The sequence below is a fragment of the Myxocyprinus asiaticus genome, chromosome 27, assembly GCF_019703515.2.
Source record: "Myxocyprinus asiaticus isolate MX2 ecotype Aquarium Trade chromosome 27, UBuf_Myxa_2, whole genome shotgun sequence".
Lineage (NCBI taxonomy): Eukaryota > Metazoa > Chordata > Actinopteri > Cypriniformes > Catostomidae > Myxocyprinus > Myxocyprinus asiaticus.
The window spans coordinates 33,615,544-33,642,686 of NC_059370.1; the positions used below are offsets into that span (position 1 = coordinate 33,615,544).

The 27,143-nt window shown below is 37.9% G+C and overlaps 2 protein-coding genes and 1 long non-coding RNA gene across 3 annotated transcripts; 2 read left to right on the plus strand and 1 right to left on the minus strand.

Annotated features, from left to right (window-relative positions):
• Positions 1–384: 384 nt before the first annotated feature.
• On the plus strand, positions 385–17,470 carry sparc (secreted protein, acidic, cysteine-rich (osteonectin)). Its single transcript, XM_051658317.1, has 10 exons — positions 385–475; positions 6,103–6,172; positions 6,485–6,511; positions 6,950–7,037; positions 8,347–8,468; positions 8,678–8,798; positions 9,378–9,511; positions 9,775–9,923; positions 16,453–16,601; positions 16,681–17,470. Exons 2-10 carry the CDS (start codon positions 6,116–6,118, stop codon positions 16,707–16,709), a joined length of 876 nt encoding a protein of 291 aa, XP_051514277.1. The 5' UTR covers positions 385–475; positions 6,103–6,115; the 3' UTR covers positions 16,710–17,470.
• LOC127418015 (uncharacterized) lies at positions 16,743–19,280 on the minus strand. Its single transcript, XR_007893353.1, has 2 exons — positions 18,987–19,280; positions 16,743–18,581 (listed from the first exon to the last, which is right to left on the minus strand). It is a non-coding gene; the product is annotated as an uncharacterized LOC127418015 (long non-coding RNA).
• Positions 19,281–19,426: 146 nt separating this feature from the next.
• Positions 19,427–26,932, plus strand: g3bp1 (GTPase activating protein (SH3 domain) binding protein 1). The gene is made up of 12 exons (XM_051658297.1): positions 19,427–19,574; positions 20,689–20,805; positions 21,144–21,225; positions 21,339–21,512; positions 23,423–23,513; positions 23,597–23,687; positions 24,179–24,389; positions 24,513–24,614; positions 24,984–25,101; positions 25,493–25,621; positions 26,009–26,118; positions 26,230–26,932. Exons 2-12 carry the CDS (start codon positions 20,711–20,713, stop codon positions 26,458–26,460), a joined length of 1,434 nt encoding a protein of 477 aa, XP_051514257.1. The 5' UTR covers positions 19,427–19,574; positions 20,689–20,710; the 3' UTR covers positions 26,461–26,932.
• Positions 26,933–27,143: the final 211 nt, after the last annotated feature.

Below are 27,143 nucleotides of genomic sequence, written 5' to 3' on the forward strand. Positions count from 1 at the left end.
AGGACGAGTCTTGTGATTGCCTGGATCAGACACAAATATCACAATTATTAATTAGTCTATTATGCTGCTCTATCCATGTTTGCTTAAAATAGAGTTCAACTAACAGTCTACTAAAAGGATTCTGTCTTGTTCTTTTTTTTATTTTTATTTTTTTATTTTTTTTTAAAAAAGAATCTTTTACACACTATAAAATGATTAAGTGAATGCCCTTAGATAAAAACAGAATGTACAGTAAAATTTAAACATGAACTTAGATGAAAGTCTGTGGTGGAGAGTATACACTTAAGTATAAAGGTCCACATGAGTGGATACACAGAGTTAACGGTGGGACATCCCACCCTAACTGAGCGAAGGGGGTTGACTGGGCCTGCCCACAGCAAATGTCTTCAGTGTGAACTTGTATTGCTGTTAGATAGTTTCAGACCCTTTCACCAGCTGACTTCTCCTCTGGCTTCTCTGTTTGACGGGACAGAAGGTAAGAGCATTACTTTTCCTCCTCTTCACACTACTCTCTATAAATAGAAATGACAATTATAAGAATCTCACAATCAAGTGTTGATTTACTAATACTTTAAAAACTATTGTCAAAACAACTGTCATGAATATTAGCTTGATTTTCTTTTCTTGTTAGCATATTAAACTACTTTTAAAATACTTCCGATTTTAAATTACTTTGCCTGGAAGCATTTTATTATGCATATTTGAAAGCACAGTTTAACAGAAAGCACATACTGTATTTTCACTAGAGCAGGTGTCTATTGTTCATGTAAACTTTGTGTGTCGCTTAATTATTTATTAAGAAATATTAATGAAGGTAAACTTAGATTATGTACAAGGCAAATGTGCTTGCTGTGCTGTTTACTCAAAGTTGGAGACTTAAAAGTGTACTGTGACGTTCAGAGCAGAACAATGTTGAGGTATTGTGTGCCACATATGCAGCAGGAGGGGTGGACAGAATGTCTGGGATGAAGGGGGAGGGGTGACAGCGAAAGTGTCAGATCCCTCCCCTTCCAATTACTCCCATCAAAAGTAATGCATGTTTCCGTGGCAATTTTTCACCAGCTGTTTGAGACCATGTCGAAATGAAGCAGATGTAGCTTCTGTAGACAAACAAGAGTAGTGTGAAACAAACTGACAGTCCACAGCTTTCAAAGGGGTTGGTGTTATTATAAAGACAACCGAAAGGTTTTCAAAAGGGCATTTCAAAGTTAGAACAAGTATTTAATTAGTGAATTTTATTTTTATTTGCTAAACATGTTTTAATGGCTAATTTTAATGCCAGATGCATGAGACTAGATGCAGTTTTTTTTTAAAGAAATGGATATAAGAATGGCACAGATACAGTATGTTTCCCCGCTGGGCACCAAAATGTTTTTTTTGTGAAAAAAAGGAAATAAGGTTTGTTGAAACTTACAAGCATTTTTGTGCCTTTGGGTGAAACAGAAAAGGTTAAATCTGTTTTTTCATCTGTAGCAGATGGAGATTGGTCTCTGTGCGAGTGTTATGTGGGCGAGGGGTTTGTATCCCAAAGGAAAAACAACCTACAAATCAAATATTTGATTTATGATTCTGCTGTTGAGGCTTATGTTTACAATGCATATGGATTAGAGGGCATAAAAGTCAAATTTATATCCAAAACTGTTCGAAGTGAACACTTTTAGTCGGCATACATTAGTAAGTCATATTTTCTTAGCCACAGATAAGGTCTTTTCAAGGTTGTACACTTGGGGTAAAATTAATTTATTTTCCCACGGATAGTTGCTCTGTTCTTTACACTCAGAAAAAGATACAGTTGGGCTGTAATAACAGAGAAGTCTAACTTACAAACAGCTGTGGGGGATGGAGAATAACTTAAAAAGATCAGGTGATTGTAAACTCAGGTTACATGGATTTTTTCTGCTCAGTTACTTTCTATTGACTGCCTTTTGTCTACCTCTGAGGTCCCTGTGCTTGGCATACCTCATCTGTGTAGATAGCAAGCTTTCCAGCAGAGGATAACATTTCTTGCTGTGGCTACCTCTTCCCCCCACGTTTTTTTTTTTTTTTTTTTTTGCACAAGGTTTAGCTATTAGTAGCTATTTCCTGTTACCACAGAAAATAAGATAAGGTTACAAAGAGACAAATTTACATTTCCTGTGAAACAAAATCTCACCAGTAAAACAAACGTGTCGTCTCTGATGCTGTTGAAGCAGGTTTTGGCCTAATAGCCTTATGCCTATAGTAATTTGTTTGAAACTCTACTTTTTATTGAGTTAAATTGTTGTTTTTATGTGACTGCACTGCTGGCAGGTTCACTGTTTGTTTCAGGGGAGCTTTAATGAGAAGGGGTCTGTTTTTTCTTCTTAATACTAAACATTGCACAGATGCAAGGCAGTAATTGTGAAGTAATGGACAGGTGGCTTATGCAGGGGTTTACCTCTTGTGCCAAGAGGCTTCCTGCTCCATAAATCAAGTGTGCCCACGATGCCAAATTCTCTATCCCAGAGCTGGGCACTGACGATGATAATCTGTTTGTATTTAACAAGCTTAAACTACTTTGGACGATATTTCATCCCTCAAAGCAGGGGATTGTTCACGAAATCTTACTTCATATGTTGTATAGAGTTTGTTTGTAAGAGATGTCTGGCAGCAAGACGATTTAGCATCGCAAATGTGGATACTTTATTCCAACTCATTTGTTTTTCTTCACATTAAACCACCTGTTATATCACTCAGGAGAGCAGAGAGAATTCTGCCAGTCTGCAGAGCTTCTGGAAAATGAATCTTTGAAAAACAGCACAGCACTGAGCCACTGTTTTCCTCCCAGTGTACACCCCGCAACCTGCTGACCTAACTTAACTCTAAATTAAATACAGGGCAAAAAAAGGCATCCTTTATACCGCTGACTTTCCCTCGGTTCGTGCATGTTTGATTTTGAGCGCAACCTTCCAAATAAAATAAGTTGTTTTGCTCTAAAGTGACTCCACCAAAGTAATGGACATATAAACGTAAATGTGCCAAAACGGCTCTTGAAAGGAACAGAGTAACATATCCAAATAAAAACAGGAGATGATGTTGGGTCATTTCCTTCTTCCAATGACTCACACTGCTCACACCGTCAGCCTGTTCTCACATCGAAATCTTTTTTTAATTTTTTTTATGGATAACCTAAAAGATTTCTTGACTGACACATTTAGAGACATCAGCATTTGAAGAATATGACAGAGTCTCTGTACTTTTCCATGTCTAAGTCTATTAGAGAAGTGGGGCATCTGACCTCAGCTCATGAGCATGAACCTCCTCTTCCTTTGCCAATAAAAGCAGGGCCATTGAAGGGTTGACAACCTGGCTTACACTGTTTTCATGTACTCTAGCATGAATACTACTAATCATACCAAATAAAGAGTTGTTTACTGAATTGACAACAGGGTTACTCAAGAAGCACACTTCAAGTCATATTTAACGGATGATCCATGGATTTCCATGAAACTTCAGAAGACAGTTGGACTGAGCTGGCCATATTTTTAACATTAATATGCAGCGTTTTTGCTAAATTCTGAGAACAAGTGACTCTTGGATACTTCAAAAACTGACATCTTAACATTTGACAATGCAATCAACTAAATGCTGTTTTAAACTGTCAGTCTGAGCTAGAATATACTTCTAACTCATTTATGCAAAGAATTTAACCAATCTCGTGGACTAGGAATTCCTCAACCTTAGGCAACAAACCAAGGAGATTCTTTGTAGTTGCTGGGCAAATTATTATCGGTTCAGTAGTTTCAAGAAGCCCATTTTATTCCCATATGAGCTTTACAACTCTGCCAATTATAAATGCACAGATAATATGCAGTAATCCCACCTCTCTCCACTCATGCACAAATATGCCCATCACAGCTTGAGGGTTGGGAATTGACTTTTAATCACTTAAAAAGTCAACCATCAAATGAACTAGATGTATGTCATGACTTATGAATCATGATATATATTCATCACACTCACAAGATGTATGAATTTGATGAATCTTAAAGGAATTGTTAACCCAAAAATAAAAAGTCTCTAATCATTTACCCACCCTCATGCCATCCTAAATTTGTATGACTTTTTTTCTTCTGCAGAACACAAATGAAGATTTTTAGAAGAATATCTCAGCTCTGATGGTCCTTACAATGCAAGTGAAAGGTGGCCAGAACTCTGAAGGTCCAAATATCACATTAAGACATCAGTAATCCATACGACTTCATCCATTTAATTAAATTAGTCATATGGTTAAAATCCATTTAATCAATGTCTTCTGAAGTGATCCAATCGGTTTTGGGTGAGAACAAACCAAAATATTACTCCTTTTTCACTGTATATCTTGCCATTGCAGTTTCTAGGTACGATCATTTTAAGCTCAATTACGCCTCCAAGTGCTTGACGAATGCACAGAGCGCTAGATGGAGCTATTGGAAGTGTTATTGAGCTTAAAATCATGATTACCAAGGAGACTGATGCCAAGGTTTATAGTGAAAAAAGGAGTTACATTTTGGTCTGTTCTCACCCAAAACCCATTGGATCAGTTAAGAAGACATTGATTAAACCACTGGAGTCATATGCAGTACTTTTATGATGGCTTTATGTGATATTTGGACCTTCAGAGTTCTGGCCACCATTCACGTGCATTAGATGGACTTGCAGAGCTGAAATAGTCTACTAAATATTTTTGTTTGTTTTCAGCAGAGGAAAGAAAGTCATACACATTTTAGATGGCATGAGAGTGAGTAAATGATGAGAGAATTTTCATTTTTGGGTGAACTATCCCTTTAAGAACATGTGAGTCGGGGTGATGGATGTTCCCTCAATAAACAATTACCAAAAATACCAAATTGCCAATCATATAACAATATTTGGCTAGTTGACATTTGGGAAGTAGAGATGTCCTATGATGATAAGTAACATGCTATATCTAAAACTGTTTTACACAGTGTCTGGCTAATTTTTTTGTAATTGTTTTATGACCTCATATTCATTGACAATATGGAATATTTGAACTTTTAAAAATCCCTTTGTAAAACCACAGGACCATTTAAAATGAGCCTGAAAGGCAACAAGGTGTTTACAAATGGTGAAAAACTTTATCGAAATGGCAAATAATTACAGGACCTAAGATATACACTTTACCTTAAACATCCACATAAATGTAACCTAAAATTTGGATGTTGATAAAAAAGTCCATTGACATGTCATGAGCCATTAAAATTTCACATATGCAACATTAGTATCTCGACCAAATACTGAAAAGATAAAAAGGCAGGCCTTTCATGCTCAGAAATGGCAGGATATGTTTTGTTTTGGAGCTGTAGAGCACTAGCTCCAATACTATGTCTGTGTTTTCATTAAAAGACAATAGCGTCTGACTTTGACCTTTGATGTCCTTCAGTGCCTCCAAAGTGCAGCAGTTGATACAATCACCCTAAGGATGGTATACCCATGGCTACTTTGAACTTAACAGCCATAAACAAAAGAAATATCTATATTAAAAGGAGACACAGACAAAGAAAGAGAGAGAGAGATGGAGAGAAAAAAAAAATCAGAGTTCTGACAAACAGCCCCTATCACCCTGCAAAGAGTGTAGATTCTCAAGGAGAACATATCACATCAGACCCTCTTCCAGGGGCTATATGAGCAAGAGGAAGGCCATTGAGCTAGCAGAACAAAGACAAGCAGAGCTCTTATCTCAGTCAGCATCTGTCTGGAGAGACTGACTTCTGTAGTTTAGTTAGACGATGTTAAGCATACAGAGCAGGTCTGAAACAAAAGTGAGTTGTTACAATGCTCACTTAGCCTATGAAAGATCTCATTGTTGACTTGGTGTGATATTGATCACAAAACATTGGCAGACTTATGTAAAAGGAATAAATATAAACCTAATTGGGATGAATGTGTGTGTGTGTGACTGACACACTGCAATCCTCATACTCCAGTAACGTATTCATAACATGCATTCTAACATGATTATGATTATGTTTGCTCTTGGCTCTGTAAATACATTGGATGATTTTGTACATACATACTATATTCTTTATTGTGTTGTGACAATAGATATAGAAGATGATGTATGTTTTGCCTATTTTTCCTTAGGCTGAAACTCAAAATGAGGGTTTGGATCTTCTTCCTTATCTGCCTCACTGGCAAGACTCTGGCTGCTCCAGTAAGTCACTCTATGTAAACATTTGTGCATTTAGGAGATGCTTTTATCCAAAGTGACTGCATGTGCATTCCCTAGGAAGTGAACCCATGGCTTTGCAGTAGTGCCATGCTCTACCAGTTATATTATATTATATTATATTATATTATATTGAATAACTTAACATGGTGACTAATTATTTATATAAAATAATACATTAAAAAAGGCAAACAAATAAATCAAGGTTGTCATGTAAACCAATAAAAATGTTAAACAATTTAAAACTCACAGTGTTGTGGTATGACTAAACCTTCATTTAATTTCATATTTTTGCAGGCTGAGGAGGAGCCAGTTGTTGAAGAGGTACATTATATTTAATTTAGATTAAAAAAAGCTAAAGCTTTCTCTATTCTCTTAAATCAGACTTCGCTGCATTTTAAATAAGTCTTGTTAAACCAGCCATTGACCAAAAATAGACAACTCAATCCCCATAAAGGGACCAGATGTGTTTTCATACACACACATGTTCAGTTTCCTGTTAAATTCCCCAGGGGACTGAAATCCACTAAAGTATGTAAATGTATCTGAAAGGGAGCAATTACGATTCAATGTTTTGCCACTTGTGCTTACAGATGCCAGTCAAATTTGGTCACAGAAGCAAAACTATTGGTGTGGCTGGGCAGTAATAAGGGTCATTCATGATCATTTGAAGTTTAGCCTCTTTTTAAAGAGGAAAGCAGTGTTTAAAAAACTGGGCTTGGTTATACAGACCATACCCACAATTGCTGTCTTATAATTCAGGAGCTGGAAGTGGGATCCAACCCAGTCCAGGTGGAGACCGGAGAATTTGATGAGGCCATTGAAGTTGTGGAGGATATTATTGCTGAGAGTGAGTCAAATAACAATTCCCAAAATAACCACAGGCTCCTGTCATCAACCTGTGCATCATTTAGTGTTTTCTACACCCCAAACAATTTTCCATCGTTTTGAGGTTATTTTACACACCAGGGATTTGTGCAGTAGACAGATTTATTTACCTTAAGAGATTTATCTGCTGATTGAATCATGTCTTCCTTCTGTGTACGAGTACAGTTGTGAATGTGATTGAGCGTGTCGATTATATAGAAGTACATGAGGGCATAGGTAATAACAGACTGCATGTAAGTCAAATAATTATGTGTTCCGTCAGGCTACGGTTATAACGGACTAAGTGCCAGTCATCCAGCCACATAATGTGTTTGCCAACCATCAAATATCTAGGAAGGGGAAAGAAAGAAAAATGCATTTAAATTATTTATTTTTTTACATTTCTTTTATTATTATTATTATTATTATTATTATTATTATTGTTGTTGTTTTTTAAATGAAGAGAAATTAAAAAATGTAGTGACTATTCTAAAAATGTTCCTTTCAGTCGTACTACAATGGGGATTTTAGCCACGTCCACACTAATATATATTTAGGTTGAAAACGTAGTTTTCCATATACTAAAACATAATTGTTATCCAAAGGATTGAGTACTTGAGAGAATTTTTGAAAGTCTAAGTTTTGGGTGGAGAAAAATGCCATTCCAGTGTGAATGAGAGGGTAAACGTAGCAAACTCAATGCATTTTTAAACGAAAATTTTATTAGTGTGGAGTCTGTGTACATGGCCTTACGTTACTACTGAAAAAGAAAAAGATAATTGTAGTGACTAGTCTAAAAATTGTCAAAAATCTAGTCATTTCTTCTTGGGAATAAAAAGGCAGATTTACGCTATGTCGACACTAATACATTTTTGGTTGAAATCTCAGTTTTCCATTTTCTAACATCATAATTTTTCAAAAGTCTAAATTTTCGGTGGAGGAAAACGCTGTTCCAGCGTGGATGAGAGGTGCAAAAATAGCAAAATCATTGCATTTTCAACCGAAAACATATTGTGTACATGGCCTTAAACTTAATTGCAAATTTAGATTTGTGATTAACACAAAAATAAACAATATAAAATCATCAACAATTAATTTCAACTGAAAATCAAAGCACATTGCAGAAGGTCTAGACTAGACTGTGCGCATAGACCACACCTCTATCGCAACACCTGGGCTTTAAAACATCTCCTGTCCAGTAGAGGTAACTAAAAAAAATCAGAAATAAATAAAAGGGGTCTTGCAGACAATGTATAAAGTGTATTTGTGCCTTTCCTGTTTTTTCCTTTCAGACCCCTGCCTCAACCATCACTGCAAGAAGGGCAAAGTGTGCGAGGTCGACGACAGCAACCAGCCAATGTGTGTGTGCCAGGACCCCTTGACCTGCCCCGCCCCAGTTGGAGAGTTCGAGCATGTGTGTGTTATGTGTTTTAAGTAATTTCCTTCATTTTACATCTGTCTCAGTTCATCACATTTAAAGTAACAGCAATGCCTGGAAGTATAGGCACAACATTTTAGGAGTTTACTGTGATTGAAATTGAATTCATTCAGTAAACAATAGTGCGTCAAGTTGACAACAATAAAAATTTATGGTTTCTCATATTTATGACATTTATTTCACAGGTCTGTGGCACCAACAACAAGACATATGAATCCTCCTGCCACTTCTTTGCCACTAAATGCGCCCTGGAGGGCACCAAGAAGGGCCACAAGCTGCACATGGACTACATCGGACCCTGCAAATGTAAGTGCATGACACTGGAGGCAAATATGGCAAATAAGTTCAAACAGACTGTCTAGAATGTTTGCCTCAGAATACATCTAACATTTAGACCCACCCATCTCAGTCATAACAGTTAGTGCTTTGGTGTGATTGATGGCTTGTAGCTTTGAGGTGTCACTGTTGCCTCCCTGCACTTGAAGAGAACATGACAGGATAGAACTTGCCAGGGCTGTTCCAAAAAGCACATTGAATCCCCTCTAAATCTGCCTCCTCCAAAGCTCTTGTATTCCTGATGGGATGAGTTGGGACTGAAGGGCTCAGATGGAGCTCCTACTGTGGCATTGTCTTATGGCTGGGCAGGGTGCCTTAGTTAGGGATGAACTAAAAAAAATATGTTTCTTGCATAAACTAATTAGATCGTAACTAATATTAGCTATAGGGCTGTAATTTGTCCCTTTTTAAAACTCCAAAGTATATTCTACAGAATTTTATAATGTTAAATTGAGAGTACAGTATGCACCAAGAGACATGCTAGAGTGCTGTTTTTGTTTATTATTTATTTAAAATATATTGTTTTTTAATGTTTGAATTTCCCCCCAGACATCATACCCTGCATGGACAATGAGTTGAACGAGTTTCCCTTTCGCATGAGGGACTGGTTGAAGAACGTGTTGGTGACCTTGTACGAGCGTGATGAAGAGAATAACCTGCTCACTGAGAAGCAGAAACTCAGAGTCAGTCCAACCTTTGGCTTTTCATAGTCTGAAAAATGTGTTATATTGTTTAACTTTTTAACTTTCTATTGTCCTCTACATGTACCACATAATGCACAGTAAGATAAGTTAAGTAAAAGCCTCCTTTCATGAAAGGAATTTGGACTGGTCGCAAAATCGTGCAAATATAATTGAACAAATTCTTGAGGTCAAGACAGTTTAAGTTAGTTGAATCCAGATGGCAAACCACTAAAACACCAGCTAACGTCATCATCTGAATCTAGGTGAAGAAGATCTATGAGAACGAGAAGAGGCTGCAGGCTGGTGAACATTCTCTGGACCTTCTGGCCCTAGACTTTGAGAAGAACTACAACATGTACATCTTCCCTGTTCACTGGCAGTTTGGTCAGCTTGACCAGCACCCTGTTGATGGGTACGTTCAATTACTCTAGTTTCGAATTTTCTAAGCTATTCCAGCTTGTTTTGCTCTCATACTGAAGGTGAAGTGTGTAAATTCTGCGCTGCTAGTGTCATCAAACAGAGTAGAACGCTACAGTCTGGTTCCAAGAACAAACCAGATACGTATAAAATTATAAACCTTTAAAGACAGACCTATAGTGATCTCCAAGGTAGTTAATCGACGGTATATGCTTCTGGTGAAGCCATCAGTCTGCATTATTTTAACTTAAATTTTAAAGCAGAGAAAGATCCACCAATCAGAGAATCAGGGCCAACTGAGTGTGCCAAACGAGCCCAGCAGCAACCGTGCACTCCCATGATGCACTATTAATCACACAATTGAGTCTTCTGACATGCTGAAACTACTTTTATATTTGTATCTATCTGAATATTTTGAAATAAACCTAAAATGTATTGTATCTATACTTATGAGCAACAACTTTATATCAATAGTTTTATATTTTTCTATAGTTTCTAATTAGATTCTCTTATTTCTAATTTGTCATTTGTAATGCTTCATGGAATTGAGACAAATTTATTTATTAGGATAAACCCCTTGAGATGAACCATCTCGTTTTCAAGGGGGTCCTAACATACTACAAAACAAAACAATAATTAACATTTCACAGACACAGTAAAACAAACAAACAAAAAAAAAAAAACACAATCAACACACAAGTATCAGAAAATTAGTACATTAGTTTGTTGGAATTTTTTTTTATGTCTGGCTGGTTGAGATGCTTAAAGGGATAGTTGAAAATAAAAAATAAAAAATTCTGTCATCATTTACTCACCCTCATGACATCCCAGGGGTATATGACTTTCTTCTGCGGAACACATTTGAAGAAAAATAGCTCAGTAGGTCCTTAAAATACAAGTCAGCATAAACATCATCCATACGAATCCAGCAGTTAAATTAATGTCTTCTAAAGTGACATGGTCGCTTTTGGTGCCAAAAAGATCAAAATGCAAGTACTTTTTAACTATAAACCATCACTTCCGGTAAGCTTCACGAGAGCACCGAGTTCACGCAGTCTCTCGTGTGACATATTCGCGTTGCCATGTTGCAGACATAATCTCACGTTTTTCTCTCTGTTGAGACTTCCATGAGAAGCACACAAACACACCATTGTGAGTAAACAAGCAGATACAAATACAAATCTGAACCAAAACCAACTAAGCTTCTGTACAGCGTTTCTCCTCAGTTGCAAACAGTTGTGTCGCACGTGCCACAGTTCTCATGCCAATCTGATTACATCACACGCATACTGCTGCTGACCATAAGCAATGCTTTATAGTTAAAAAGTACTTAAATATTTATCTTTTCCACACCAAAAGCGATTATATTGCTTTAGAAGACATTAATTTAAACACTGGAGACGTGTGGATGACATTTATGGTGACTGTCTTTGATTTTTGGAGCTTAAAAGGTCTGATCATTATCAACTGCATTTTCAAGAAAGATAATAGCTATTTCTTCAAATTAATTCTGCTGAAGAAAGAAAGTCATATACACCTAGAATGGCATGAAGGTGAAAATTTCCTTTTTGGGTGAACTAACCCTTTAAACAATGTTTTAATAGTAAGAGGCTTACTTAATGTTGTTGTCTCTGCATATTAAGTTGGGATAGAAGTATGTTAACATCTAGAATAATTACACACATGACAGAGGATATTGAATATTTATAAATAAATATTTAAGAGTCGTCATTTTTATTTTGTATAGCACACATCGTTTCAAAGCAGCTTTACAGAAAATCATGCATTATAGATATTACGGTTTCCTTTTCTGTTAAAGTCTTAGAGTCATCATTGTATAGTTTGATTAAATATGATTAATAATTTAATACACAATTTACAAATAATAATAATTGTATTTAGAACCCCAGTGAGCAAGATGAAGGCGACTGTGGCAAGGAACACAAAACTCCATGAAATTATGGTTAATGGAGAAAAATAACCTTTTTTATGTGCAGTGCAAGTCATGGTTTAAAATTAGTAAACTAATTAAGTGTTAAGGGCCAGTGTTTAAACAAAGATTTTGTATGGACTGTAAGATTAATGACTAATGTCTTTGAAGTTCATCCTGGATTAACTGCAGAAGTTCACATAGATGCATTGTCCTTTGTTAGTTGGCTGCTGAAGGCTTTTGTTGGCAATTAATTTATAGTCCATGTATTCCATTTTAAGAGTGTAGTTCATCATTAGACCAAGATAATGGAGGCAGAGATCAGTGAGGTGCATCGCTGTACAACCGGCAGGTCATTTCGGTGAGGTCTATCCTAAATCCAAGGTTCAGGCAGTGGCATATGAAGTATCCCATGTCTTATGGTTGGAGTTGGCATCAGTTCATCCTCTGAAGTACATCATAATAGACTGAAGTGATGTCTGGCTGACACCGGCTGCATTTAGTTGTCGTCGCTCAGAGACACATAGCAGTGGAGTCCGACACCAAGCAGAAACAGAGCTGGATCTGGCCGGCTCTGGTAACCTCAGGAAATGGATCCCGAGGTTGTGACAGGGAAACAAATAGAATAATATTAGCGTAGATGCAATTTTTGCAGATTTATAGATCATGATGTATGTTTCTTGTTCCGTCAGACATAACTAAAGCAGCCTAATTGTGGGTTGATGGATAATTTAGGTGTATGGCTAAACAGATGAGTCTTTAGTCTAGACTTAAACGGAGTGAGTGTGTCTGCATCCCGAACAGTGCTAGGGAGACTACTCTATAGTTTAGGAGCCAAATAGGAAAAGGATCTACCTCCTTTTGTAGACTGTAATATTCTAAGAACTATTAACAGGCCAGAATTTTGCAATTGAAATGAAAGTGATGAAATATAGTGTGGTAGAAGGTCGCTCAAGTACTGCAGAGCTAGACCATTTAAAGCTTTGCACATAGTTAACAAAATGTAAAAAAATGAGAACGAAATTTAACAGGTAGCCAATGTAACAATACAATGGGGCTAATATGATATTTCTTGGTTGTAGTCAGCACTCTGGCTGCTGCATTTTGAACCAACTGAAAATTATTGAATTTGCTTGACATCCTCCCAGTAATGCATTACACTAATCTAGTCTTGAGGTCATGAACACATGTATTAGTTTTTCGGCATCAGCAACAGAGAGCATGTGTTGTAACTTAGCAATACTTCTGATGTGGAAGAATGCTGTTCTACAAACATTGGAAATTTGATTTTCAAAGGACAGATTGGTATCATCTATAACACCAAAGTTCTTCACTGTAGAAGACAATGTAACCGTACATCCATCGAGAGTCAAATTATATTTTAGCTGCTTCTTTTTAGAGGTTTTTGGTCCAATAATTAGTACCTCTGTTTTGTCGGAATTGAGTAGAAGGAAATTTCTGGCCATCCAATCTTTTTTTTTGGGGGGGGGGGGGATTTTTCCCCTTTTTCTCCCAATTTGGAATGCCCAATTCCCAATGTGCTCCAAGTCCTCGTGGTCGCATAGTGATTCGCCTCAGTCCGGGTGGCGGAGGACGAATCCCAGTTGCCTCCGCGTCTGAGACAGTCAATCCGCGCATCTTATCACGTGGCTTGTTGAGCGTGTTGCCACGGAGACATAGCGCGTGTGGAGGCTTCATGCCATCCACCGCGGCAACCACGCTCAATTCACCATGCGCCCCACCGAGAACAAACCACATTATAGCGACCACGAGGAGGTTACCCCATGTGACTCTACCCTCCCTAGCAACTGGGCCAATTTGGTTGCTTAGGAGACCTGGCTGGAGTCACTCAGCACACCCTGGATTCAAACTAGTGAACTCCAGGGGTGGTAGACAGCATATTTTACCACTGAGCTACCCAGGCCCCCTGGCCATCCAATCTTTGATTTAATTGATACACTCTGCTAATTTGGAGAATTGTGAAATTTCATTAGGTTTTGAAGAAATATAAAGTTGGGTATCATCGGCATAACAGTGGAAACTTATTTCATGATTCCTGATAATATCTCCCAGGGGAAGCATATATAAGGAGAAAAGCAGAGGCCCTAAAACTGATCCCCGTGGCACTCCATACTTAACTTTTGTTTGATTTGACAATTCCTCATTTACATAGACAAAGTTGTAGTGGTCTGCTAAATAGGACCTAAACCATGCAAGTCCACAAATGCCAACATAATTCTCAAGCCTATTCAAGAGAATGTCATGATCTATGGTGTCGAAGGCAGCACTAAGAACTAAAAGCACTAGAAGAGAAATGCAGCCGCGATCAGATGATAAGAGCAAGTCATTTGTAAGTCTGATAAGTGGAGTCTCTGTACTGTGATGTGGCCTAAATCCTGACTTAAGTTATTCATATTTACTATTTCTCTGCAGAAAGGAACATAGTTGGGAGGACACTACCTTTTCTAGTATTTTCAACATAAATGGGAGATTTGAAATCGGTCTATAATTAGCCAATTCTCCAGGTTCAAGCTGTGGCTTCTTAATAAGTGGTGTGGTAACTGCCATTTTAAAGTTTCTTGTTACATGTCCTAAGGATAGCGAGGAGTTAATAATATTAAGATGAGGTTCTGAGATTACAGGAATACCTCTTAAGAGCTTAGTTGATATTGGATCTAACATATATTGTGGCTTTTGATGTTTCAATAAGTTTTGTTAGCTCTTCATGACCTATGACAGTGAAGGATTGAAGTTGCTTGTGAGAAATTATGAGAAACTATTTTCTGGAGGTACTGTGACAGACGATTGCATAATTCAAATTTTATTTCTGCTGATTTCAGTTTTATCAGTAATGAAAAATTCCTTAAGTCATGTTGTGCTGCGACGGAATATCTGGTTCAGTCGAGGCTTTATTCCTAACCAATTTAGCCACAGTACTAAAACACCTAGGATTGTTGTGGTTATTTTATATGAGTTTGCTAAAATATGCTGACATGGCAGCTTTAAGTGCCTCTCTGTAGCTACAAACACTATCCTTCCATGCACTTCAAAATACCTCTAATTTTGTATTCTTCCACTTGTGTTGTATTTTCCGAGCTGCGCTCGAGTGCATGTGTAATCATTGTACCATGGTGTGGGGCTTTTTTCTTCAATTTTCTGTAATCAAAGGGGGGGGGCACACTATCAAGAGTGCCAGAGAAGACTGTATTTATATTTTCTGTTATTACATCAAGTTCTTCTAGACTTTTTGGCTTACTGAGTATACTAGATAAATCTGGAATATTATTAGTAAAGCTATATTTAGTGGTCGAAAGAATAGTTCTACCTGAATGATAGCATGGTGTAGATTGAGTAACATTAGCTGATCGCAGCATACAAGACGCAAGGTAATGATCTGAGATGTCATCGCTCTGTTGCGGAATTTCTATAGTATCAACATCAACTCCATATGACAGAATTAAATCTAGCCTATGATTATGGCGATGAGTTGGTCCTGTCACATTCTGTCTGACTCCAAGAGAGTTGAGAATATCGATAAATGCCAGTCCCAATGTGTCATTTTCATTATCTATGTGAATTTTGAAGTCACCAACAATTAAAGCTCCATCCACAGTAACTACTAGATCTGATAGAATTCACCAAGGAAATCAGAATAAGGCCCGGGTGATCTATATACTGTAGCAAGGGAATCTGACGGTGTTACATTATACATTATTAGTTCAAAAGACTTAAACATATATCCTGTCCTCTGAGTAACACCAAAAATGTCACTGTATATTGTAGCATCACCTCCTCCTCGACCCTTCAGACGAGGCTCATGTTTATAACAATAACTTGGGGGAGTAGATTCATTTAAACTAATATATTCATCCAGTTTAAGCCAGGCTTCAGTCAAACAGAGTGCATCTAAACTACAGTCTGTAATAATTTAATTTACAATTTGTGCTTTGGTTGAAAGAGATCTAATGTTTAGTAGCACTACCTTTATGAGATGTTTATCTTCAAAAAAAATAAAAAAAATAAAGAGTCTTCAAGTTTTACCTTAATTTTTTTTCTAAATGAATTAGTGAGAGTTTTGTGTTTGGTAGTTTGGGAACAGACACAGTCTCTATATGATATCTAGGTTATAGAGTCTCTATGTGTTGTAGTTTACCTGTGTGACGTCTCAAGGCAGCTAGCAGATGTTCTGATTAACCAGTTTGTCTGCTTCCTGACCTAGGCCCCAGTTAGTCAAATACTATCACTATTAAGACAATGAGCCAAATTACTAGAGAGGAGAGCGGCACCTTTCCTGGAGGAATGGAGTCCGTCTCTCTTTAACAGGTCAAGTTTACCCCAAAAACTCTTCCAGTTGTCTATAAATCCTATGCTATTCTCCGGACACCACTCAGACATCCAGCCATTCAGTGAAACTAATCTACTATAAACCTCGTCACTATGACGAGCAGGGAGGTTCAAGTTTTTTGGTAACAGAAGCTGATGTCATGTCTAATTATCAGTTCAAACATGAGTTTCTTTTTCCAACCACAGCAATTTGAAATAATATAACAATAAAAAAAAAAATGCCTAGACATTGATTCTTATGTTTTGTCAGATTCCTGTCCCACACTGAGCTGGCCCCTCTACGTGCTCCTCTCATCCCAATGGAGCACTGCACCACCAACTTCTTTGAGCAGTGCGATGCCGACCAGGACAAGTACATCGCCCTCGAGGAATGGACCAACTGCTTTGGAATCAAAGAGCGTGAGTTTCTTAGTATTTGACCTTGCTCTTTTACTTTTGTTCAATTATTTTATTTGCTAACTTTGTTTTCTGCTTTCAGAGGACGTCGACAAGGATCTTGTCATCTAAAGCACATCTACCATTGATGCTTCCTAGTTACTATTGGGACGAGGTGCTAACCCTTAAATTAAAATCAAAGTAAAGGTGCTAATCGCATTTTGTAACAACCTGCATATACCACTAAACATTCACTAAACATCAATATTTTAAGTGCACAGGAAAATCAAGAGTGATTAAATACTGCCCATTTTCTATCTGAAGTTAGTTGAAGTTGGCCAAATAGATGTTGGACAGGCTGTGTTAAAGAAGAGTTAAGCCTATGATGAACTATGTATGTTGAAAGATTTTTGTTTTGGAAATGGATCTACAATTTTCTTAAACTCAGAATCAGGGCTTGGATTTAATGTAAATTTGGATGGTGGAAATGTACAAAAACAAAATAAAGATTCCAAATAAATGTTCTTTCTGCTTGCTTTATAAACTTCATAGTTTTTGGTTTGTTGCACTCTTTGGTGGTGTATTTATTGTTTTGATTTCTATATTAGATTTGAAAACATCTTTAAATTTGAGCCCTGATGATCTACAGGTTGTTGTTTTTATTTGAGTCTTGTTACCTGTCAAAAAAAAATCAGGGTGAAATGTTGTGTTTTTAAAATTTTAATAATACAAGGAAATATTATTTGAATACAAAGAGGACGAAATCTTGCAGGATGAGATTTTTTTTTTTTTTTACCCTCTAACATGTTCACATACGTTTGCAGAATTTGCCACAATGTGGGCACCATGAAACACTTTACATAAATAAAAGCTACTGAAATTTCCAAACTCAATCATTACATGCATTTCTCCCTTTTTCTTTATCTCCATTCCCCAGAAATCTGATTGCATTACCTGTGTACACTTATATGTTCTAAAACCCTGACAAATGTGGTGTTTTTGCAGAGAAGTAAATATGAATTCACTACATGAACACTATACAGTAAATGTACAAAGAATATGTTTATGAATGTTTAAATGGGACACTGTACCATATATAGTGGGGTGAAAAATCTTGAACACATTTGTTAGTGGTTTCATTGAGGGTAGAGTGAATGCTTATGTAATTTCCTTCTTGCCATTGCATTTAAAAATATATTTTGGGACCCTATATTTAAAGGATTATTTTTAAGCCTCAGAGCCAGTGTGGCTAGTGTTCAATGAAGTTTGATCAAAACAGTAACATTTTGAAAAACCTCAAACATGCTGACAAGAAAAACTTGCATATGTATTTATAGATTTTTTTCCCTAATAATTTATACTATAATCAGACAATCTACAATGTTTGTTTTTCAGAATACAAGCATATATTTTACTTATTTGAAGTTGAACTCTAGTATAAAAGCAAAGATCTAGCTAGCTCTAGCACCAAGACTCATTTGGAGAGAATTTTCTGAAACATTTAAACATTTTAGATATTGAAGAAAGCAGGACAATTATTATAGCTTTTGTTATTACTTTTTTGTTGTTGTTTTGCTGACGATATAATTTTTTTTTTTTTTTTTTTTTTTTTGCATACTTGAATTCATATCCTTTACTGAAGTAGTGTATTTACTGTGAGAAGCATACAAGTTTACATGCTGTGTTAATTCTTTTCAATAACTATTATAGTTTATAGTTAACCTACTATAGTTTAAAACAAAAACAGATTCACATCTTAAGTTATTTTTGCACATAATGCACAAAGCGGTGGGAAAATTAGTAAATGGTCTCACTGTGGAATAGACAGTCATGGGAAAGCAGAGCTACAGAAAGTGTTTACCCAGTCACCAGGCTTACCCTTCCAGCCAGACACCCGCGTCAGGAATCTCAAACAATGGCAATGCTCCAGCCAGAACACCAAGCTCAGTTCAGCCCCCTTCTGCAACAGGGAGGGGTGGAAACACTCTTCTACACTCCTTAACCCTAAAAACAGAATAGTGGCACATATCACCAAAACCCTAACATAACACAATCTCTAACTCTAATATACAACTATCCAGATTGTGGATGAACACATATAGCATAATCTGACTACATCCAGGAGAGTGTAATAATCACAAATGAATAGCAAATACTAAGAAGACGCTCCTTTGTTTGATAGATTAGCTAAACTCAGTCTCTCACTTCCTGCAGTCCAATCTAAAATCTGTTAAATGTAGCTGTTATCAAATACAAATAGTGTCTGAACAGGCAGTGGGTTGTATTTCTGCCTGGCCAATCATCTTAAAAATGTGTTCAGTTAAGTACTCAGCTAATGAGAGCTGCCGGTTTAATAGATATGCTTTGTTTGCGGATAGATTAATCCTTAATTAATTGCAAACAAATTACCTGTATCCCTTGAACCACCAATTGTTCATGAGTGGGAAGAGTGTCGCCCTCTAGTGGACAATAGACTATCTAAATTTATAGCAGGGCCTATATAATAGCCTATTAGTAGTGTACGACCTAAAATACGAAGTTTGTTAGTTTGTGTATGGATTAGCGTTTCTAATCTACATTGACATGACCTGGCAACTCCGTTGTTTCATAAAGCAACACAACAAATGTATCTACTACGCAACTGATATTCTCCACATTGAACATGTCCATGTGGGCCTAACAACCTAGCTTTGCTCCCGTTCAGTTTCGTTTTTGCGACAGATCTTCAAAGTCAACTTTCATTGGCTGATTTCGGGGGCTTCTAAAGTGAACGAATGCTGATTGGATGTAACAATCCTCTGCGACGATATGATTGGCTGCCGGTTTATGCGGCTACCTAACGGATGATTTAGTAGCAGCTAATGCGAGAGACACCGGCATTACACCGCACGCGCTGCCAGTGTTTGAGCTAAAATCCTCACAGCTACCGGCACAAGAGGTGCTTCACTAAAATCACTTCAAACGAAATCCCAAACAAACATTAAAGATTCCCTTCTGGTAAGTTTTCTGAATTTGAAGTGCCCCATATTTAAATCAAGTACCGTTTCTTTATTCGCGAGATGTTTTTAGTGTTCTCGTGCGGTTAGCTTATTGATTCTGTTAGCTCGTGCGCAGCTAATAGCCATGTGCTTGATGCGAAGTTTTCTATTTATGTAAACTATTTATTCTGTCAGTTCTGTCATATTAAAACACCGCGGGTGACAAGTATTAGTTTTTTATGTGGTGTGTAGAGGTAAACTTCATCGTTAGGCCGCCGGAGTTGGTTTTTGTTTGTTCGACGCTTTGAGGATTAGCTTTAGCTACATTTGTCTCACCGCTAACCGACATTTCCGTCAAAGAGAGTCTGGTGTTACCTCGTGTTTTACACCGTAATCATCGTCTTGTTTCGGTTGTAGTGGCACACTTGGGTAAATTAACTGCATTTATTTATCGTGTGTAAATGTATTGTTTGACGCGGATAACCGTCTGAAGCTAATGGGACAAAGTGCTAAACACGTGCCTAATTCATTAATTACGATTTAAGAAAATCCAGCGATTTGCTTAGATTTAGTCTGCCGGTGAAAATACTTTCTTTTTAGCCATGTCGTTTGGTCCATTATGTGATCACAAAGAAATCACACTTTGATCACGTAGAGCGAGGCGTCTGAGAAACGGGCCTAGTTGAGCACATACCATAATGGATCCATTTGAATAAATCTAATTTCCCTTGGGAATAAAGTCACACCGTATACAATGAGCATCTAAACCAGCCGATCCGTGTGGATTTAACAGCTGTTCACATAGGGTGTGACTTCATTCCCAGTGGAAATCTATGGAAATGGCTTCGACACTAACGGCCTCATTGCGTCTCGAGCTTGATGGGCAATCCCTTCACAATGGGATTTGTTTCAGTTTCACCGAAAGGTCTGTCCTGGTCAAGGGCGTAGATTTGGCTTTAACGTTGGGGGGATTACAGTGTGTATTTTGGGGGGTGTTGTATTTGCTTGTTTTTATTATTGGGGGGTTACCTCCCTCCATCCTCCCTGGAATCTATGCCCCTGGTCCTGGTTGATGTGGTTTACCTCTATGGAGCTTGATGTTAATGAGCAGTCATGCCTTTTGTCAATTTTAGCTGAAAACGATTGACCAAAGAAATGGTGATGGAGAAGCCAAGTGCCCAGCTTGTCGGGCGAGAGTTTGTCCGACAGTACTACACCCTGCTGAACCAGGCTCCCGACTACCTGCACAGGTTAAAATCATCACAAGCCTCCATACACAGCTGTTTTCTTGATTAGAATTTTGCCCAAAATTTGAACTTTACAGTGACTGTTGCATGTCACTCAAATTGATTACGACAGTAATTACAGTATCTGTAGCCCAATGGAAGTTGGTTTTATAAGATCCCTTTTTAATGTAAATTCACAGTCACTCGATTCCAAGAACATAATGTTTCTTTATCATTGATAAACCTCACAAAAAATTCTTAATGTATTAAACGATTCATCAATTTCTCTTTACCAGCTAATTGTATGCTTAAGATGTGGTAATTGAAGTAAAACTTAACATGCTTATTGGAATCTTTCTTAGGTTTTATGGCAAGAACTCGTCTTACGTTCACGGTGGCCTGGACAGTAATGGCAAACCAGCTGAAGCAGTCTATGGGCAGTCTGTGAGTGTTTTATTACCTGTGCTCATCTTGCTGTGAATTATGCCTTAATGATGTTGTGTTGCAGAGGTTTTATGCTATATATATTTTTTTTTTGTTCTTATGATTTTGTACAGGAAATCCACAAAAAGGTAATGGCCCTGAGTTTCCGTGACTGTCACACTAAGATCAGTCATGTTGATGCCCATGCCACCCTGAATGAGGGAGTGGTGGTGCAAGTCATGGGGGAGCTGTCCAATAACATGCAGCCCATGAGGAAGTTCATGCAGACATTTGTTTTGGCACCAGAGGTATGAACAATCCTTAAACACTTTATAAGGTGTGTGTGTGTGTGTGTGTGTGTGTGTATATATATGTATGTGTATATGTACACCTTAGGTGATTGATTATACATTTATGGATCTGGAATTCTATTTTCAATTAATGCAGCCACATGTCTTAAAAGCTTTTGTCTGCTTTGGCAGTTGTTCAAAGACTTGCATAATTGAAAAATTTAATATGCAAATTGCAATTTGACTTAGTGTGTCCTAAGACCTGTATTTTAGGCATCATTAATATTTTAGGTTACTATGGTAGCAGTACGTGTCTGCATGTCAGATTTACATGGTTCCCATGTTCATGGAAAATATGGACGCATCATATATAGAACTATTTAAAAAAAATACATATATTTTAATTTTTTATATTATTTTTTTTTATAAACTTGTTAGTAAGCTAATGTGATGTCCAGTTTGTGAGATTGCTTTTCAATTTGCGTTGTTCATTTAGGGCTGGGCGACTATATAGAGTATTCATGATGTAATCGAAATGATTTTGCTGACATTATAAAATTGAGCAATATTATGAATATTGCAATTAATTAATGTGCCTTTTATTTTGGCCATCAAGTTTCATAAATGCGTATTAGTTGATGGTAGGCAATTTCAGTGTCAAAATAAAAGCTGCAGGTAAATACAATAGAAATATATTGCCTTTAAAACCAATCTAATCCTCAATAATATTTTAGAATTATAATAAACTTGACTGGTTCCCACAGTAATAGAGTATTATGCAATATTCAACTTCCTTAAATTAGTGTAGTAACTTTTGCGCACCTTGTTCTTTCACAAAAAATCTTTTAGTAAAAATATATGAAGGTAAAGAATGCCTCTTATTAAAAAACTATATTGTTATATATAAAAGTGCATATTAATGAAAAGGATTAGATCTCATTCACCCTTGTTTTCATTTAGTGAAAAGCTGTGGGGAAACTTTATTTTTAAATAGATTTTCGTTCAATGCCTTAAAATAATGGGTCTGTTCTAGAGCTGCGAGATTAATTGTTGAAAAGGTAACTTTAGATTCAGAAATCCATGCGATCTTATTCCTAAATGACAATGATTCGTCTATGTATGTTCACGTTCCCGTGGCATGCCTTTTGTAAGGTGGTCAAATTTAATTTTGAAATTAGCTTCGAGACGTGTTTTTAAAGGGTGAAGTTAACTTGATATGGCATTTAAAAAGCAACTCTCCTGCACGAGATACTGAACAAACTAGGAAACGCAACGACCAAAAACGTTAGTCTTGCGCATTGATTCCAAAACTGCAGGGCGCCGCAATGACTGGCTAAAGGTGCCACAAAATCTCTGCTGGGTTCAATGTTTTAATAGCTGCTGATGCTAAAAAATACCGGCAGTATCGAGCTCTGACACAATTCGGTTGCAACGTGCGGTTTGATTTTAGCTGGCTACTTTCAAACACTCGCATGCCTTTTGTAACAGTATAAGGGCGGGCAAGGAGGTGGCGGTGGCTGAACAGTCAACGTCAAGTTTAATCAAACTCAACATAAAATAAACATAAGGACACACATGCAACGCGGCCGCGTGCGTCTCTCATACTGGCTCCTCCGTCTCACCTTTATCTTGCTCTTCTGCTGATCAGCTGATTCAGCGCCAGCCGTGCACCATCACGGCCCGGCCATGCCCTCCTACTTGTCACACGGATGTCTGCCCGTGCACTTGTGTCCTGTGATGAATGCAGCTGCGTGCGTGAACAACCAAATGCTCTCTTCATAGGCAGCAGCTCAGAATTTACAGTTTATCAAAGCATTTTCCTAATGTGCCTACAGCCATTTTGTCTGTTTCTGCAGGTCGTTTTCCATTGTTGGACAGGACTAATATTGTTCGATGTGTTCATGTGTATTGTCATGTCATCTTTTTAGGGCACTGTTGCTAATAAGTTCTATGTACACAACGACATTTTCCGGTACCAGGACGAAGTATTTGGGGACTCTGACTCGGAACCTCCTGAGGGTAAGCAACTGAAATTGATTGATTTCAGGGGTCTTTAATCTCACGGTGAGCAGATGATTTCATTCATCTACTGCTATGCACAGAGTCTGAGGAAGATGTGGAAGAGCTAGAGCGAGTGCACTCACCAGAGGTGGTCCAGGAGGAGCCTGCTGGATACTACGAACAGTCACCGTGGTAACCATTTTTCAGCAGTTCAGTTTTACCAAATGAATGATTTCCTTTTTGAAGTAGTTATTTTATTTGTTTTCTAATGATTTGAACAAGTTGTCTCTGAAGGGGTAAAGGAACGATGTAATTCTGGTTCATTCATAATATCAATGATTCTCGAAATACTTTTGCAGAAGTGCCAAAATTAATTGATCTAAACTTCAATAAAGTCATAGCCTATTATTTTAGCCTAGAACACTTACTGTCATTGTTTTTAGATGGTGATTTTTGACTTTGCTGGAGGAGCCAAAAGACACATTGAATTGTACAAGATGAAACTCAATAGATTTTTTTACTGGAATTTACCTATAAAATTAACCACCCATTGTAATGAATTATTACAATTCTCAAACCTTGTTGGTGTTTCAGTATCTAAAATGTGTGCTTAACCTGCATGGTGCCCTCTACAAAGAGAGATGTTGGAAGTGTTATTTAATATGAAGTGTTGGCTTTTGCAGTGTGGAGCCTGAGGCCCCACAGGAGGAGGTGTCTGTAACCCCAGAGGCCCAGCCTGAGCCAGAAGCAGAGGTGGAGCCTGAACCTGCAGCTGTGGAGCTGAAACAGGAGCCTGTCAGTCAACCCGAGGTTCACGTCGAGGAAAAGACTCAAAGATCGCCCCCTTCACCCACTCCTACTGACACTACACCCACCATGCTTGAGGACAACCGGGTAAGACCACATTCCTTACTCCCCTCTCATGTCAACAGACCTGTATTTCTCATTCTAAACTGTCATAAACTGGATAAGTGAGATCACCTGTGTATACATAAAAGTCATCTCTCTCGTTCTCAGCCATCTTCATGGGCTTCAGTCACTAGCAAGAATCTCCCACCAGGAGGAGTGGTCCCCACCACAGGCGTCCCTCCACATGTTGTCAGAGTCCCATCTGCTCAGGTAGACGCACACAAATGGATCTTTCGCATATTATTTTGTACTATTCAGAGTCCTTTGCAGGATTAGGTTCAGACTTCTCTGAAATGGTGTGTTTGTCATGGTCAAGCTTCAAAATAACAAGTATCATTTAATACAAGTACCATAGTATTAGCCAATAGAACTGAGTGCTGATATTGGTTATAAACCCTTAATTCATGCTATGGAATACCTTAAATCTCAGCATTTGACCCTGTTTATTTTTTTTGAGATTCTCAAGAACCTGCAGGTAAAGAATCCATTAAAGGATGTAATTGTTTGGGTTATAAATGCAATGATAATTTAATGTACAGCCATCACGGAATAACTCCAGTGTGTTGTTTGTATCCATAGCCGCGTGTTGAGGTGAAAGTGGAAACCCAGACCACAGCACAGAGACCCCAGAGAGACCAGAGACCACGTGAACAAAGACCAGGACCCTCTCCAGCACACAGAACAACAAGACCAGGAGGTGCACTATTAAACGCACATCTTAAGGACGATAGAGAAATAATGCAAAAGCGATCAAGCCAGAGTGCATTTAAACTTTTGTCTATTGCCTTCAGCCATTATTATTGCCAATATCTTTCCATACTGCTGCTTTTTAACTTTAATGAGTTACATAAGACTTGTTTAGCTGACTTAACAACTTTTGTATACATTTTAGTGGCTCTGGCAAAAGTGCTTAAGGCAGCCTCAGCACTATTTAATGAACTTCACGTCTGCATATAAATGGCATTCCTTACCACAATATTGGAAGTTAAATTAAAGGCACAAATCATGGGTTGGTCCACTAGCAACCTGAAAGAACATATCATATGCAGATGGAAGTGTTATGTGTCTAATGCTTAATCTTTGGTTAGCTGTGCGGGAGGGTGAGAGCGGTGAGTCTGAGGTGAGAAGAACAGTCCGGTATCCCGACAGCCAGCAGCTCTTTGTTGGAAATGTACCTCATGACGTGGATAAGACAGAACTCAAAGAATTCTTTGAACGTGAGTCTCTAAAAGCAATATAAATTTGTTTTTTTTTTTTTTTTTTTTTTTTTTGTGTGTGTGTGTATGTAGTTCACCCAAAATGTTATTTACACACCATGTTGTTCCAGACCCATATAACTTACTTTCATGGAGCACTGAACATGTTAGGTGGAAAGTTAGGGACTAACATCCACAGTCACCATTCTCTTCCATTGCATCTTTTTTTTTTTTCATACATTGAAAGTGAATGGTGACCAAGGCTGTCTTACCGCTAAAATTCAACAACATAAGGGTGAGTAAGTGATATTTTTGGGTGAACTATCCTTTTTAATCTGATTTCAGTTGTTAAAAAACAATTTATCCAATTAGCCAGTGTAAACCTATCTGCTTAATTTTCTTCTGCAGAATACGGCACAGTCCTTGAGCTGAGAATCAACAGTGGTGGCAAGCTGCCTAACTTTGGATTTGTGGTATTTGACGACTCCGAGCCAGTGCAGAAGATTCTCAGCAATCGGGTGTGTCTGAAATTCAGATGTCATGCACTACACAACTTGCTCAGCTCTTGCATTTATTACTAATGGGAGATCACCAGAATGACCTTTTCAAATTTGCTCTTTATATTATAGCCTATTAAACTGCGAGGAGATGTTCGGCTGAATGTAGAGGAAAAGAAGACCCGCTCCGCTCGTGAAGGTGACCGGCGGGACATCCGCCCCAGAGGCCCGGGGGGACCGCGTGACAGGATAGGTGGATCAAGAGGACCACCTTCCCGTGGGGGCATGGCTCAAAAACCCAGTTTCGGAGCTGGACGTGGCACAGGACCCAGCGAAGGCCGCTACACAGGACCACGTCAGTGAGGCAGCTCCCACGTCATTCACTGCTGATGCGAGTCACCCTGGTTAACACAGATGGCTTCCCTTAATCCCTGTCTCCATCCTTCACTCCAGGACCCAGGAGTGCAATTCTTCTTTATCAGGACTCTTCCTTTTATTTCTGAGTTTGAACTTGAATTTGTTGTAGAAAAACAAAACTACTTGAATTGGGGAAAGGAGAAACCTAGCATTTGGTTTTAGCGTTCTCTCCCTGTTTCTTAAAGGAACGTGTTTTACTGCTTGGGCAATCGTGTGTATTGCTAGCACCCGCTTTCAGGTCAATTGCAAGTATGGTTTTATTTGGGATTGTTGCCAAGTCAAATCATGGTTGTGTGTGAGTGACTATCTAGCATGTAAAGAATCCTGTTTGCCTTCTACTGTTGCACTTCATCAAGAATGACAACATATTTTAACAACTCCACTGTTGAGAGAACAAAAATAAACTCTATGTACTATTTTGAAGCATGGGTGTGTCTTTTCTGGGGGAAAAGGTTAAAACCATTTGAACATATTATGCAAATACCATTTCTAAAGTCACAAGCACCTGAAGATTCTCAGTGTCGGCTCAATCTCCCACCCCCTTCCCTTATTTTTGGGAAGTGTTGGTTGTAACAGAAGTCAATTTTGCTCCCATAGATTTCTATCACCCAGCCACCAAAATGAGATTC

What these genes read in the sequence shown, in the direction of transcription:
- sparc (XM_051658317.1), top strand. Translation starts at nt 6,116, where the DNA reads ATGAGGGTTTGGATCTTCTTCCTTATCTGCCTCACTGGCAAGACTCTG. An exon ending in GCAAGACTCTGGCTGCTCCA is followed by an intron (nt 6,173 to 6,484) that starts GTAAGTCACTCT and finishes ATATTTTTGCAG; the next exon opens with GCTGAGGAGGAGCCAGTTGT. An exon ending in CAGTTGGAGAGTTCGAGCAT is followed by an intron (nt 8,469 to 8,677) that starts GTGTGTGTTATG and finishes TTTATTTCACAG; the next exon opens with GTCTGTGGCACCAACAACAA.
- g3bp1 (XM_051658297.1), top strand. Translation starts at nt 20,711, where the DNA reads ATGGTGATGGAGAAGCCAAGTGCCCAGCTTGTCGGGCGAGAGTTTGTC. An exon ending in AAGCAGTCTATGGGCAGTCT is followed by an intron (nt 21,226 to 21,338) that starts GTGAGTGTTTTA and finishes GATTTTGTACAG; the next exon opens with GAAATCCACAAAAAGGTAAT. An exon ending in CATTTGTTTTGGCACCAGAG is followed by an intron (nt 21,513 to 23,422) that starts GTATGAACAATC and finishes TCATCTTTTTAG; the next exon opens with GGCACTGTTGCTAATAAGTT.